General features: G+C 35.1%; 2 protein-coding genes across 3 annotated transcripts; both read left to right on the top strand.

The window, feature by feature from the left end:
- The first annotated feature begins 691 nt into the window (after window positions 1–691).
- Window positions 692–5447, top strand: LOC114755979 (ankyrin repeat domain-containing protein EMB506, chloroplastic-like). Its single transcript, XM_028944887.1, has 8 exons — window positions 692–702; window positions 2262–2701; window positions 2935–3014; window positions 3228–3326; window positions 3415–3513; window positions 3599–3697; window positions 3783–3881; window positions 5031–5447. The coding sequence occupies exons 2-8, from the start codon at window positions 2299–2301 to the stop codon at window positions 5133–5135; spliced, it is 984 nt and encodes a 327-aa protein (XP_028800720.1). The 5' UTR covers window positions 692–702; window positions 2262–2298; the 3' UTR covers window positions 5136–5447.
- A 640-nt stretch (window positions 5448–6087) lies between these two features.
- LOC114755998 (peptidyl-prolyl cis-trans isomerase FKBP62) lies at window positions 6088–14062 on the top strand. 2 transcript variants are annotated; one of them, XM_028944906.1, is made up of 13 exons: window positions 9141–9338; window positions 9436–9522; window positions 10412–10672; window positions 10756–10830; window positions 10914–10994; window positions 11110–11304; window positions 11388–11474; window positions 11561–11736; window positions 12589–12711; window positions 12803–12949; window positions 13055–13182; window positions 13318–13438; window positions 13727–14062. In XM_028944906.1, exons 1-13 carry the CDS (start codon window positions 9158–9160, stop codon window positions 13775–13777), a joined length of 1713 nt encoding a protein of 570 aa, XP_028800739.1. In that variant the 5' UTR covers window positions 9141–9157; the 3' UTR covers window positions 13778–14062. The 2 variants fall into 2 exon arrangements, with proteins under 2 accessions (XP_028800740.1, XP_028800739.1); XM_028944907.1 differs by lacking the exons at window positions 9141–9338; window positions 9436–9522; window positions 10412–10672; window positions 10756–10830; window positions 10914–10994 and adding an exon at window positions 6088–6095 and having other exon boundaries at window positions 11218–11304.
- The last annotated feature ends 834 nt before the right edge of the window (window positions 14063–14896 follow it).

The raw sequence follows: 14896 nt of genomic DNA, 5'->3' as shown, positions 1-14896 counted from the left end.
TGAGTGAAAATTTTCTAATTCTTTTTATATAATTTGATGTTTTATTATCTTTCTAGTATCTTGCTGACATGGAGAACTCTGGTAATGAGAGTTTTTTTTTTTATCTTTAATATAAAAGTTATTTACTTAATTTAAATAGATGGAAGAACTTCAATAAATTATTTAACTATAACAAATAATATGATGGTGTTTTTAAAATATCCTTATATAATATTATATTAGTTTCTAAATTATATAAATTAATTTAGTTTTATAAATTATATAAAATAATTTAGGAAAAAATCATAAATGTTAAAATTCAAAAGAAAAAAATTTAGAGATTATAAATACTTTTAAATAAAACGAAATAAAATTCTCTGATTTTGTATTTCGTAAATTATTATTAAAAAAACAGCTCATAAGTTCCAAACAAAACCTCAATTAATTGCAAAGCTCTTATCCGACCCTGTACTCTGAGAATGCCTCGAGGTCGGGGGAACGTCTTTAACTCCTTATCGTTATCGCAGGCCGTTGCCGTTCTTAGCAGGGAACCCCTCTCAGTCTCGCTCTCATTCCTCACTTCCAATTTGTATCTGCCTCTCCTTTTTACCTGCTGCTCCGGCCGCTGCCTCCTTCGTTTTTAATTCCGAACCACCGTCCCACGTTTCTCTGTTAGCCACCGCCGCCAACAATATCGCTATGGACGAGCTGAAGCTTTATTAGGTATATTTGTTTCTCACACTTCGGCCGACTTGATTCTAAAATGCTCTCTTCTTCTTTCCTAGTCAAGTCTACTGGTTGAACAATTGGTTTATCTTCACCTCTCGTTTTGCCCGTGCGATGTGTTTTCCCTTGCCTTTTGTGGCTCTCATCGGTTACAATTAGCATCTCCAGCTGCTCTCGGGCGGCCTTTTGTCGAACCGTTATATGCTTAATTATTGACATGACATTTTAAAATGTAGTTAAAGTGAGAAATGATTAAGGTCCAGCAGATAATCTCTAGTGTGGTGTGCTCATATAATGCTAAACGGCCAAATCGCTTCTATTTTCTGATTTTTACTTATTGCATATATCTTGGTCATTTTCGGTAACATGTCCAATGTGTACGTGCCTCCTGGGGAATGGAACCTCTCGTTTGGAGGAGGGAAAATGACTCTCATGCTATGCTGGTCCCATCTGCATCGTTCAAGTGATCTATTGATTCAAAAATGCCATTATAAGAAAGCACCTATGGCCAAAATAATTCCCAAGTACACTCTCGAGCATGACATTTTGTATGCCCTCAATCGCAAGCTCTACAAGTTGAAAATCTCAGATCTCTTCAGCTCTTGCTGCCATTAAACTTGTTCAAATTCAGAGTTTGAGGACAAGCTGGTTTTGCGCTCTTATTTTGTTAAGATGTCAACATTATGCTCTTTGTTTGTCAGCCTAAAATACATTCCTTTTTCACAAATTCAATCTCCCAAAATTAAGTTGAGACCCCTAGGTGAAGGTTACCCAACTATCCTCATAAACCAGCTTTTGTAGAGAGAATTAGGACAGAGATGAGAAGTCACATATAGGGCATCACCATGTGGGTACACCTGTCCATCTTGAAATGACTTGGACTTTTCACAGGCGGGGCTAGGCAACAAGTTGCAAAATGCATCCCGTTTATCCTTCAAACTGGGTATTGGGTAGGGGGCCCTTTCCCTGCCTGTGTAGAGTCCTACTTCGAGGTTGCAAGGGTTCAGCTCCACCCAAACCAGCACCTTGGTAGAAGCACTTTACCCTCACTGCTTCAACCCTCTCTTTTTCATCTCCGGCTGGTAAGATCTCCATTATCCCCATTCCATTTGTGGTGGCCAGCCAGTTCTGACATCAGTGAGGAATTTGCTGACCGTTCCTTGAAGGTTTCTATTGCTGAAACCTGGGGCTTGATTTCAGTAAGTTCTCTTGAGGTTAGAGATTTTTTCTTGTAAGGCTTGAAGCAACGAATGGCTCTGTCCTTATTTCCCCACTTCTGTATTTCCTGTAGGGGTTGTATAAATGGTAATGGGTTTTGCAGCATCTAGATGGGGTTTTTCTTAAATGGGTTCTGATAATGCATGAGCTTGAAGGCTCCATATATTCCTTTAATGGGTTCCCCAGAAAGCCCTTTTATGTGTGCCAATCAGACTAATTTGGTGATCCCAACTCCCTCTCCTGTTATGTTCCTTGAATTCCTTCACATTAAACTGTGCCTAAGTGTTCATAGATATGATATTTAAGAGTTTCAACTGACAAGAATATGTAATTTCCAGGTTTTTATTCTTTAGTTCTTTTCAGGGAGATGCAGAGATGAGTTATTGGTCATCAGCATCTGTTTTTAGTAATCGACCCATTCCGTTGTCTCCTGCAAGCACCAAATCTTATGTTACCATCATAAGTGGCACTGGTTTTATGTGTAGTCGAAGCCAAGGGAGGTGCTATCTCTCTGTTTCTGATAACCATTGTAAAATCAGGAGGCTCGGGATTTCTGGGGTACTTAAATCTAGACAAGGATTGACAGATTTTCAGGCGCAACAAGGAACTTGGGAAGAACCTGATGATGGCAGCGGCAGTGAGTATGATGAAGAAGAAGATGAGCAAACAGAAGACGAGAACTATGGCTTTGAAAGTGATTGGGAAGAGGAAGAGATAACGTCGTCAGCTGTTAATGGTGTTAGTTCAGTGGACAACTGTGAGGAGGATTTTAAAAAAGGCACTTTTTCTATTCCTATGTTTTTCATTGTTTTCATTTTGTTTTTAAACCTTATCTCTTTTGCTGTCAGACTTGGACTTCATGCTTTCAATATATTGTGGTGTAAGCAAAGAAGCTCCAGATTATGGAAGTTCTCAATTAAAGGAAAATGATTAAAGAAGGCTGACGAGTAGCATATATTTTTCCCCTAGACAATTTTCTATCTCTAAAACCGTACATTTTCATCCTTGCAGAGGTTGAACAGCTTTTAGAGCCTGAAGAAAGAGCAGTCTTGCAACAGAATGTTACTCCAAACTTGGAAAAAATTTCAACAGTATGTCAGAAACCATGCTTATTCGCACTGACTTGAACTTCTAATCTGTCGTTATAGTTGGAAAACTATACGCAGAACACACATTTGAAGGCCTACATACTACTTGCTGCATTTTAAGCATCAATAGATTTATCCAAGTTTCTTTTGTTTAAGAAAGCTGTGTGTTGAAAACTGCTTTTTGGGTCACTTAGCTCCCTTATCTCCATTCTCTAGGAAAAATGGAGCCCACTGCACACTTTAGCGCTATCAACACAGATAAAATGTATGGATCAACTGCTTGAGAGTGGTGTTGGTATTGATCTTAAGAATAAGGTGTGCTTCTTCATATTTTGGTTTACAAATGTGTGATGGTGTACAACAGTGTTTGCATAGATTTGATTTAGCTTATTTGATCAAGCAGGAAGGTCTCACTGCACTTCATATAGCTATCATAGGAAAGAAAGAAGCTGTAATAAGCCATCTTTTACGGAAAGGTGCAAGTCCTCATGTCAAGGACAAGGTAAGGGTACATCTTGACATAGCTTCCAAAGCTGCTGACTGCTTTTCAAAGAGCATTGGTATTCATATAGTCATTGCTGTAGTAGGATGGTGCTACCCCTCTTCATTATGCAGTTCAAGTTGGTGCCAAGCAAACTGTAAAGTTATTGATCAAATATAAGGTTGACGTCAACGTTGCAGATAATGTGAGTCTTTATTAAAAGAGAGATTATTTTTTTGTTCATAGAGATATTTTTCATGTCTACTCATTGTGTATGACTGAATTTTTAGGAAGGATGGACTCCGTTGCACATTGCTATCCAAAGCAGAAATAGAGATATTGCAAAAATTTTGTTAGTCAATGGTGCGGATAAGACACGGAGAAACAAGGTAACTTTGTTTTACATTCCGCTGAAGCTGTTCTTATGGTTCAGACCTGCTACAAATCCGTTTGTATTTTCTACCATTTAGATTTATTCTTAGCATTATTCAGTGTTGGAGGTTCTTGTTGGTCCATCGCTTCCTTTGTGTTTTGAATTCCTGTTCGTTATGGGCTCTTTGGACTATTTATTAACTTCTGCATTATAGAGTACTAAGGCATTATCACTTTTGCTGGCATGCCTGTATTTGTATCCATACTAGATACAAATACAGATCGTTACAGATTGGTGAGATTCTGCTCTAAAACCATGGTATTAATATTATTTGCTGCAATTATGAAATTTGGTTTTAGTATATAGAAATTGATACGTTTTCTCAATTTAATTCTGATAGATTTATCAAATATATACACATACATATATAACTTTAAAATGTTATATGTAGGTTGTGCATGAGTTCTAAAGTGAGGATATTTTGATTTATTTTATTTTACAATTTGGTGATGTCAGCTGCTCCCTTTCCTATGTAAATCTTCATTTCGTCACTGTCTATGAGAAACCTGAAATGAACTCTGTCGCTAAAAGAGTATCCTGAGAACTGATTCGTGATTGAACTGTTTAGATTCATAGATTCATATATCCAAATAGAAATAGTGGTACAAAAGAAAGTAGCTGTATGTGAAACTTACGCTTATGACTCATCATTTTCTTTTTAATCTTTCATGTATATACTACTCCTCCTGGGACAGACCTATTTAACTAATTTAATTAGATTAAGAAAGTTAGGTAAATTAGCTAATTATAAGAAATATGACATGTTTTTCGTAATTAACAAAGTTAGGTAAATTAGCTAATTATAAGAAATATGACATGTTTTTCGTAAAACACCATAATTATCTTTCTTAATATCCTCTTTTTTTCTCCTATTTGATTATGGTTGACGGAATATCAATAAGTGTAATTTAAGAAAATTGATAAATATGAAAAATAAGCCTTATATGTGGGACCAAAATCAACTCAACAATCGGGTCTTGTATTATATTAAACATCCAAGGAGTACTATGTATTTTTTTTTCTGGATTATACAGATTTGGCTTGAACTGATTCATTGACTTCTACTTTCTCCTTTGAGTAATTTGATTGAATGATTGTGTTTTAGGATGGGAAAACAGCATTGGATCTAAGTTTATGTTACGGGAAGGACTTCAAGTCTTATGAACTTGGCAAATTATTGAAGGTAGTTCCAGCTGACACTGATTTTTGATCCGCAAGGAGATTCAACCAAAGCAAAGATTGAAGGTTCCGACGCATAATACATCTGCTGCTAGTTAGTACTGTAATAATCTCTTTGTTCCTCCATTTTTGGAGATGATTGTCCGATATTGACCATGAAAGTTTTGATGGGGCAGTCCATTGTCTTATAAATTAGAGGTTGGTTGGTAATTCTAAGGACTCCCAGGAAAATATTAGATGCCTCATATGTATATTGACGTCATTTTATAGAGTCACCCAGATGAAGAAACAAAAATAGAAGGGTGTACATTAATTAGAATGTGCATGAAACTGTTGAAGCCTATCTATATCTAAGGTCCTTTTAATTCATAAATGTCTACTTTCAGGCTAGATCGATGATTTAGTTTGGCCTTTTCTTTACACACACACATATATATGCGTATAAAAACAAGCACGCACACAAACGTACTATCAACGTTAGGGCAAAACAAAATATATATACATATATATATATATAAAGACATACTTTTCGTCTTAATATAATTTTTTTAAAAAAATTTCAAGTGCTAACGAGGGACAAAAAACTGGATCGGACCATAAATTAGTTGAGGTAGTGTCAATAAATCAGATCGAGATTAACTCGGAATGAAAACGGTTTTATTAAAATAATTTAATTTAATTAAAAATAACAAAATATAACAACATTAATAATTGCTAATAACAAAATATAGGAAGATACAATAATAATTTGATTGTAACAATAACAAAGCACAACAACATTGAAAATTTTGATCTTCACAATTCCTCAATAACTAAAATTAATAATCATTAATATGGAAATCATCATTAAAATTCATTCAAATCTATGGTCACTAAGATATTAAAAGCTAAATGAGCAAAAATAAGACCAATAGTAATATAGTCATCTAAACCGGCTCATCAATGATTTTCATCGGTTCACTCTAGTTTGACTAGATTGATACCAGTTCAAGTTCTTGCCGTTTTGACAATTAAACCGAACTGGACCACGGGTCAGTTTACCCATTTTTCGATTGAATTGGCCAATTCAGTCCAGGTTTTTTGTATTATGATTTTAGGGCATTTTAACACCTTAATCCTAAAATACAACACACTTTTTTATGCCAAAAATTAAACATACTTTCACCTCACCCTATCATTATATTCTATAGTATTAACATTAATGTTACACACAAAAATGTAGGAACCACGTGTGACCCTACTCAAGGCGACTCACAACTAGTGTGTGTCATGCTTATGAGATATTTTAAACATATTTTATCAGAAAAAATCTTAAACATTATTAAATCTTATTTAAAATTTAATAATTTCACAACTTACATCTCTCTAATATATATATATGTATATTTTATATTAAAATAGAAATATACGAAATAAAACTAAGGGTAAAAGTATATTCATATATGAAATTGGTACCTGTGTGCGTGTTTTTTCTTTTTTTTACTTTTAATTTGGATACTTCAATGTTTTTCCTCTTAATTAAATTATTAATTGCTCATTTGGTTTGATTACATGAAATTCTAATGTAAATGACTAATTGAGGATTCGTTTGGATTTATTTTTTTAAGGGCTTATAAGTATTTTTATGTAAGTCAAGACAAAATACTTATCACTTTTTTTTTGCATTCCATAATCAAAACTCCTACAATCATTCCAAACAAATCCTCAGGTATCTAGTTTGGCTTATGTAATATGAAAGGGATTACATTTTGTAATACTAACTTGAAAAGGAAAAGACGTTTCTTTTGCCAACAAGAAGAGACATTATTTACCCTTACCTCCATTATCTTTAATTCTTTTTGTATAAATACATTTATCTTTACTCTTACGAAACACACTTGCCATAATCACCATTCACAGTTACTTACCTTCCATTCCCAATTATTATATTTCTATTGATTCATTTCACAACTAAACCAGTCATTTGGCTTTGGTGGCATTATTAACTCTTGCATAGGAGGTTAGCGGAGCAAAATCATAAGGAGATAAAATTAAAGAATTTAATTAAAAAAATATAAATACCAAATTAAAAATTGGAAAAAAATAGTGCGTGAAAATTGTTTTTTAAAAAGATTTAATTAAGTAGTCCAAAGATTAAAAAAATTACTACTCTCTTTCTCTCTATTTTATAAATAAAACGGCGAGTATGTCATTTTTTTCCCCAAAGAAGCAAACTTAGGAAAATGACCCCAAAAAAAGCTTAAAATTTTAATTTTTTAATTTAAAAAGCTAAGGGTGGAAAATAATTAGGACGGAAGTACATTTAAACTGAAATTTTAAAATTCAAGAAAAATAACAAAAATGTCCCTCTATTTTTTTTATAAAAAAAAAAAAGAGTTCAACCCCTCGCTGAAAACCACACTGACGGTCACGTGCGTAGTGGTTGCCACCGGCAAGGAAGTAAATTCAAAGTGAAATTTTTTTTTTTTACCATGGGGAATTATTTGGGGAATGTGGTGAGGTGAGATCAAATCTCACCACCCCATGATCATTTGGCCTAACCAAAAACATAGATGACTATTGGACCACCAATGATTTCTTAACAATGTAATAAAAATAAAAAAGTTAATTCCTTCACTCTGATTCCAGCTTGTAACAACAATTTATCTAGAAATAACAAGTCTTAATTGGACAATAACAAGTATAAACTTAAAATTAGCAAGGTGTTTTTGCCTGATACATAATGAAATAACATGTAAATTAATTAAAAATTATAACAATTTATTTGAGAAAGATAAGTATTAGGAAATACAAGTCTAAATTTGGGATTAACAATGTATTTTTTTTATACATAACAAGAAATAACACATGAATTATTAAAAATGATATTGTCATTCTACAATCAAGACTTGTCATTCCGCAGTCAAGATTTATCATTCCTAGATAAATTGTTGTCATTTCTAATTAATTCACATGTTATTTCATGATATGCATTAGGAAAAAAAAATACCTTATTAATCTCAAGTTTAGGCTTATCATTTTTAATCAAGACTTGTTATTTTCAAATAAATTGTTGTCATTTTCAATTAATTCACATGTTATTTCACGTTATGTATTAGAGGAAAAAAAGCCTTCTTAATCTCAAGTTTATACTTATCATTTTACAATCAATACTTGTCATTTCCAGATAAATTGTCAGCACAAACTAGAGTCAGAGCAAAAAAAGTTATCTTTTTTTCTTTTTTTGCATTATAATGCTAAAAAATTATTGGTGGCCCAATAATCACCGATTATTTTGGTTGGCTCAAAGGACCAGGTGGTAGGCTAGGGAAAAAAATAAACCTACTGGCAGCCACCACGTTGATGGTCGACGTTGGCATCGACAGCCAACCGTCGGCAGGGGCTTGCTAGCAATAGTGGCCTCTGACGAGGGTTGAAGTTTAAAAAAAAAAAACAAAAGAAACAAAAAAAGAAAAAAACAAAAAAAATTTTTTTTTATTTTAAAATTTCATTTGGGTTTGCTTTCCTTCGTGTTATTTTTGACCCTTAACTTTCTAAATTTGGAATTACCCCAACAAACTTTTGCGGGAACTAATACGGTCTCGTCTCTAACTTGTTCATGTAATTCACAAATGTACGCTTCACTTTTTACGATTTATAGTTAAAAAAAAAAAAGAACGGTCCATATCAATTTCCAAATCAGCACGTCCCCACACGACCCAAATGAACCTAACCACACGGAGTCCTCGCCCCCTCCGTCCCTATTCATAGTCTTCCTCCGGCGATGACCATAACAAAAAGACCATAACAATTAAATTAAAGGGGAATATCTCTGGAACCATCTTGACCCTTCATTCTCATCACCAGCGCTCACTTCTCGGTCTAAACTCTAAACCCTTCCTGTTAGAACTCTCTAGAACCCCCTTTCACTCTCCTCCTTCCCCTCCATTTAAAAAGGCCTCTACTTTCTTTCACTTTGTTTCAGCTCCTAGGTTTTGTTCTCTGTTTCTGTGTCTTCTCGAACTTTCGTTCCTTCATCGCGGTCTGCTGTGTGCCTGAATTCTCGCGCCACAGATGGATGAGGATTTCGATATGCCCCCGCCGGAGGAGATGAGCGAGGACTTCGATCTTCCTGATGACAGCATCACTCTTAAGGTTGGGGAGGAGAAGGAGATCGGCAAGCAGGGCTTGAAGAAGAAGCTGGTCAAGGAAGGTGAAGGCTGGGACACACCTGAGGTGGGCGATGAAGTTGAAGGTAGTGTTTTGATTTCATTTCTTGTGTAGACATGATGTGCTTGGTTACTCGCATTCTGGCGTCGTCCTGATTAGTTGTTGTTTTGCTGTTGTGATAGTTCATTACACGGGAACGCTGCTTGATGGGACCAAGTTTGATTCAAGCCGCGACAGGGGAACCCCCTTTAAGTTTACGCTCGGACAAGGTGAGTGCTGCATTTTGCTTTTTAAATTATCATCGTGAAAGCTGTAGGATCTGGTAATCGATATACTTGGAACATGGCGTGTCAATTATAAAGTCATGAATTATGAGCTTTCTAACAATTCAAATTCAATTAATTCCATGGAGTAGATTGTCAACGTGACAATGCAATTGCCTCAATCTGTATTTTGTGGGATCAAAAAATGAATCTGACGTCGTATGGCTTCTTGAATTGATTGTATGATTCTAGGAATCCTTCCATATGAAATGTAGAACATTATGAGAGGTTCTTAAACTTCGACAATGGTTGAATTTGGCGGGGAATTGGGTGTACATAGCGAGAAAATCCAAATATATGCGTTCTCAAATTTTTTTGCGGTTCGTTTATATTTGATTTTCTCTGACAGTTTTGTATTTGAATTATATGTTCCTACAAAATGAAAGTCATACCAAGTAGTATACGCTATTAGCAGGGTCTTTGTTCTGAATTGTATGCCATTTAGTTTGCAAAGTGCACTGTGTTATAAACGCTAGTTTATCTGTTGCTCTTACATTCACATCTATTTCTTTAGAAATCTAGGCACCAACTATTGAAGTGGGCAATGGCCTTTCACAATCCTTAGCACGGAATCGCGTAATAATCCAGATTTATCTGCTGTTTAGCTATGTTAAGACTTCTGTTACACAGTTCTCTTCGATGGATTTGGTTTCAAACTTTCCTCAATTCATGTAACAAATTGTGAAATACCTGAGCCTTCCAAACTCCTGAATGCAAGTCAGGTGTTTGGTAGTGGGTGTAAGTGTAAAGTTTTCTGCATAAAGCTATCATGTATTATCAATATGAGAGTAGTAATTTCTGGAATGGATTTGAAGTTGACATTGGGCAATTGCAGGACAAGTAATTAAAGGGTGGGATCAGGGTATTAAAACCATGAAGAAAGGTGAAAATGCTGTTTTCACCATCCCTGCTGAGCTAGCATATGGTGAATCTGGTTCTCCTCCAACCATTCCTCCTAATGCTACACTTCAGTTTGATGTTGAGCTTCTGTCTTGGACCAGCGTGAAGGACATATGTAAGGATGGTGGCATATTTAAGAAAATCCTTACTGAAGGAGAGAAATGGGAGAACCCAAAAGATCCTGATGAAGTTTTAGGTAGGCACTTATATAAATGTGTGTGTCTATATATTATTTTCCAGCTTCGAAGTTCTGACTATGCTCTGTGCCCATGGATTTAGTCAAATATGAAGCTCGGCTTGAAGATGGAACGCTTGTATCAAAATCTGATGGAGTAGAGTTTACAGTGAAAGAGGGTTAGTATTTGCATATCTGCTAATGTTTTCTCTCAAACTTGCTTATGTTGATAATCTGATGACTAGTGTTTATCCTGAAATAGGTTTTTTTTGTCCTGCCTTTGCAAAGGCTGTGAAAACCATGAAGAAGGGAGAGAAAGTGCTCTTAACTGTGAAGCCACAATGTAAGTTGTCTAAAGAACTCTCCAGCCATGTGTCTAATATTTTGATATTCTCTTGCTTTTCTTTTATCTTCGAAGGATATACTGTGATATATTTATTTATTTTATCTTGTTGTAGATGGTTTTGGTGAGAAGGGTAAAGCAGCACATGGGGATGAAGGTGCTGTTCCACCCAATGCATCCTTACAGATAACTCTTGAATTGGTATCTTGGAAGACTGTTTCAGAAGTTACTGATGATAAGAAGGTCATTAAGAAAATCCTCAGTGAAGGGGAAGGATACGAGCGTCCAAATGAAGGAGCTGTTGTGAAAGGTGAGTACCAGTTATGAAGCTTATATTTTTGCTTCCTTAAATGTGCAATTCCTGACAGTGTTGGCAATTATGGGTGTGCCTAGTGAAATTGATTGGCAAACTGCAAGATGGCACTGTCTTCTTGAAGAAGGGCCATGATGAAGAGCTGTTTGAGTTCCAAACAGATGAAGGTAACTGAAATACCCGAGTGTCCTGCTCCATTTTCCTTTCATATTTTATTGGGCAGCTAAAGTGAAATGTTCGACGTGCTGAACAGAGCAAGTGATTGATGGACTTGATAGAGCAGTGTTGACTATGAAGAAGGGTGAAGTAGCATTGTTGACTATTGCACCTGAGTATGCCTTTGGTTCATCTGAGTCCAAGCAAGAATTGGCCGTTGTTCCTCCCAACTCAACTGTTTACTATGAAGTTGAACTAGTATCATTTGTGAAGGTAAGTTAAATAAGCTAGACTGACATTTTTCAGTGGTGCATTGATTTTTTTTTTTTTTAAATTAGTGAAGCCAGAGCTGTGGCTCTGAATTTGAGAAACAAATAGTATTATTTATGGGCTAATAGAGATTTTATATTATATGTAAATATGAAAGTCAAAATTTTGACCAGTGAGAGGCATTTTTCCAAAGGGATAATCATATTTTGAAGTATCATAGCATTCAGGGGTATTTAATCTACTCCCTGGCACGGCCTTCATAATCAACTGTTCTTGTAATCTCATGCAATAATATAGTTTATTGGACATATATATGCGGGCTACCATTTGATGAGCACCCAATGCTCATCACCTGATGAGCAATCTAGGCCGTCCAGATTAAATCTGGATGGTCCAGATTTAATATTATTAAATAATTATTTTAAAATAGAAAAAATTATATTTTTAAAGAATGATAGTTATGAGATTGTTTTTATTTTTTATTCTATACCTATCAAAATAATTATTTTTAAAAAAATAAAAATAAATCTGGACCGTTTAGATCTGATCTGAACGGTCCAGATGGGTGGTGAGGAGCATTGGGTGCTCATCAATGCAAATCCTATATAGGCTCTGCTTTCTTGATGTTCTCTTATTTTCTTATGTTTCTCTGAATTTATCATCTATATTTGTTAAACTTGGGGGATTTGGAGCCCTTAACATTCTGCTGTTTTTTGCCTAAGAAAATCTCTCCTATGGACAATCTCAATTATTCTTTTATGTCTATCTTCTGTTAGTGATGTCATCTTCTCTTTGAATTTTTAGTATCTTTTATTGTTGTGAAGTCTGTCTTCACTAACCTTTTATCTTATTCAGGAGAAAGAGTCCTGGGATATGAACACACAGGAGAAGATTGAAGGCGCTGTTAAGAAGAAAGAAGAAGGAAATGTGTTGTTTAAGAGTGGAAAGTATGCTAAAGCTGCTAAAAGATATGAGAAGGTAATCTAATTGAACAATATTAACTCTGGCTTCCCTTTTAATGCATTTTATAAACTTCTGAATCAGTTATGATGCTGGAACCTTACTGCAGGCTGCCAAGTACATAGAGTATGATTCCTCCTTCAGTGAAGAGGAGAAGAAGCAAGCCAAGGCACTGAAGGTTGCTTGCAATCTGAACAATGCGGCATGCAAGTTGAAATTGAAAAATTATAAAGAAGCTGAGAGATTGTGTACCAAGGTATTTCTGCAGTTTTGTTACGTTCTCTAAAATAAAAATGTGTGTGTGTGTGTGCGAGTCCTCGATAAATTCCTGTACAATCTCTGAGTGAATTTTGTCGACCAGGTTCTGGATCTTGAAAGCAGCAATGTGAAGGCACTTTATAGAAGAGCACAAGCTTATATCGAGTTGACTGACTTGGACTTGGCAGAACTTGATATTAAGAAAGCTCTCGAGATAGACCCTGACAACAGGTATGTAGTTCGCTAGATGGCTAGAATTGGTTTCAATGTCAAAGTTAGTTGATTGTAATCTCTTCAAAGAACGGTGTGGGCGCACAGTATTATTGTCAGTAAGGTTCTGACGTAGTCTTCTTGGTGTATAAATAGGGATGTGAAGCTGGAGTACAAGACTTTGAAGGAAAAGGTGAAGGAGTACAACAGAAAAGAGGCTAAATTTTATGGAAATATGTTCGCCAAGATGAGTAAGCCGGATTCAAATGACAGTAATGTAAGCACTGTTAGATCTTTTGCTTCTCTCTATTGATGTTTAGTTATTTGCTGTCCTCTGCTGTGCTAGGATTGAGAAAAGGCAATTTATTTATGGGATGCTGTTAATAATATTTAGAGAGCAAATCATGATTTTGAAGTCATGCGAGTTGAATTTGTTCTTAGGGCCCAGAACGGCATTTTCCCACTTTTTAGTCATGATCTTTCTTTTCTGTTGAAGTATGAGCTTGTTTTCCTCTTGGAATTTGGGTTTCATCTAATTAATGACTGTACATTGGGAACGTTGCAGAAACAAGCGAGCAAGGATGCTGAGCCTATGAGCATTGACAGCAAAGCATAAAACTCCAGGGGAAACACATAAAACCCACGCAATTAGATACAGTGTTTCAGGGGTCTGCTTTTTTCTCTCTTTCATGTTCTTTCTTTCATGTTCCTTCAGTAGACATTGAGATGTTATGGTTTTATATAGCTTTGGAACAATTATAGTTGCTATGATTATGATTGTTTTATTGCTACTCCCAATTTTATGTATCTCTGGTCGGTTGCCTATATTGAAGTTAGGCCAAAAAAGAACCAATTTATGATGAAGCTGTGAGTGAGCAAATGGGCAGCATTTATTGACCAAGGGGTGGCATGTAAGCTACGTTATTTTACCGGAAAAAGCATTCATTTACAAAGATAATTGATAAGATTTGCAAATTCGATACTTCTGAAACTGAAACGGGAGAGTTGGGAGGAGCTACTTCGTTGATTCTCCGGTTTATGCCGTTAACTTGCAATATCGTCGCAATTTTACCTGCTGGTGGAGGACGTTAAGAGTATGTTCTCTTGAATCAATGATCATTTAGTTGTTGATGTGATTACTCATTGTATTTGTGATTATAGTCTTAACCCAAATGTAAAACCTGTGGAAGAAAAATTGTTTAATCATGTGACGGGAACGGCTGAAATTCATGTGTGCATTTAGTACGTTACTGATTTTAAAAAGAAACAATTGTATAATTAATTTATTAATATATAGAAGTAGACTATAAAGCGTGACTTGGAAGACATTACTATGTGGTTTTATCAAGATGCAAATAATGGGTCTTGTTTTTTTTTTTTTTTTTTGAAAGTCGAAATTTTAAGAACATCTATTTTTTATGACTACCCACGACTCCTCTAATATATTTAATGCCTTGTGTTGTTTTCCTATTTTTGTAAAGACGAAATTTTCTGCACGCTATCCTCATGACATCATGTGCTTCTAACTCCCGAATAAAAACCTAATAATTATTTCAAATATTTAATTCGTATTTTTGAAGAGGATAAATATGAATTCAACAACTTAATAGGAAAAATATGTGAAAATGATACGAGTTTCTTGATTCGCTCCTATTTACTTGGCGCATGATTTCATATTTTTTATTCAGTTTACTAACCAACCAATACAATCGTAAAATAGAACTATTTTTTTTAT

Source organism: Neltuma alba, unplaced genomic scaffold (genome assembly GCF_004799145.2).
Source record: "Neltuma alba isolate B1F8T4 unplaced genomic scaffold, ASM479914v2 tig00010367_pilon, whole genome shotgun sequence".
In the NCBI taxonomy this organism is placed as follows: domain Eukaryota; kingdom Viridiplantae; phylum Streptophyta; class Magnoliopsida; order Fabales; family Fabaceae; genus Neltuma; species Neltuma alba.
The sequence above is the reverse complement of the archived record's forward strand: the minus strand, read 5'-3'. Positions and strand labels throughout refer to the sequence as shown.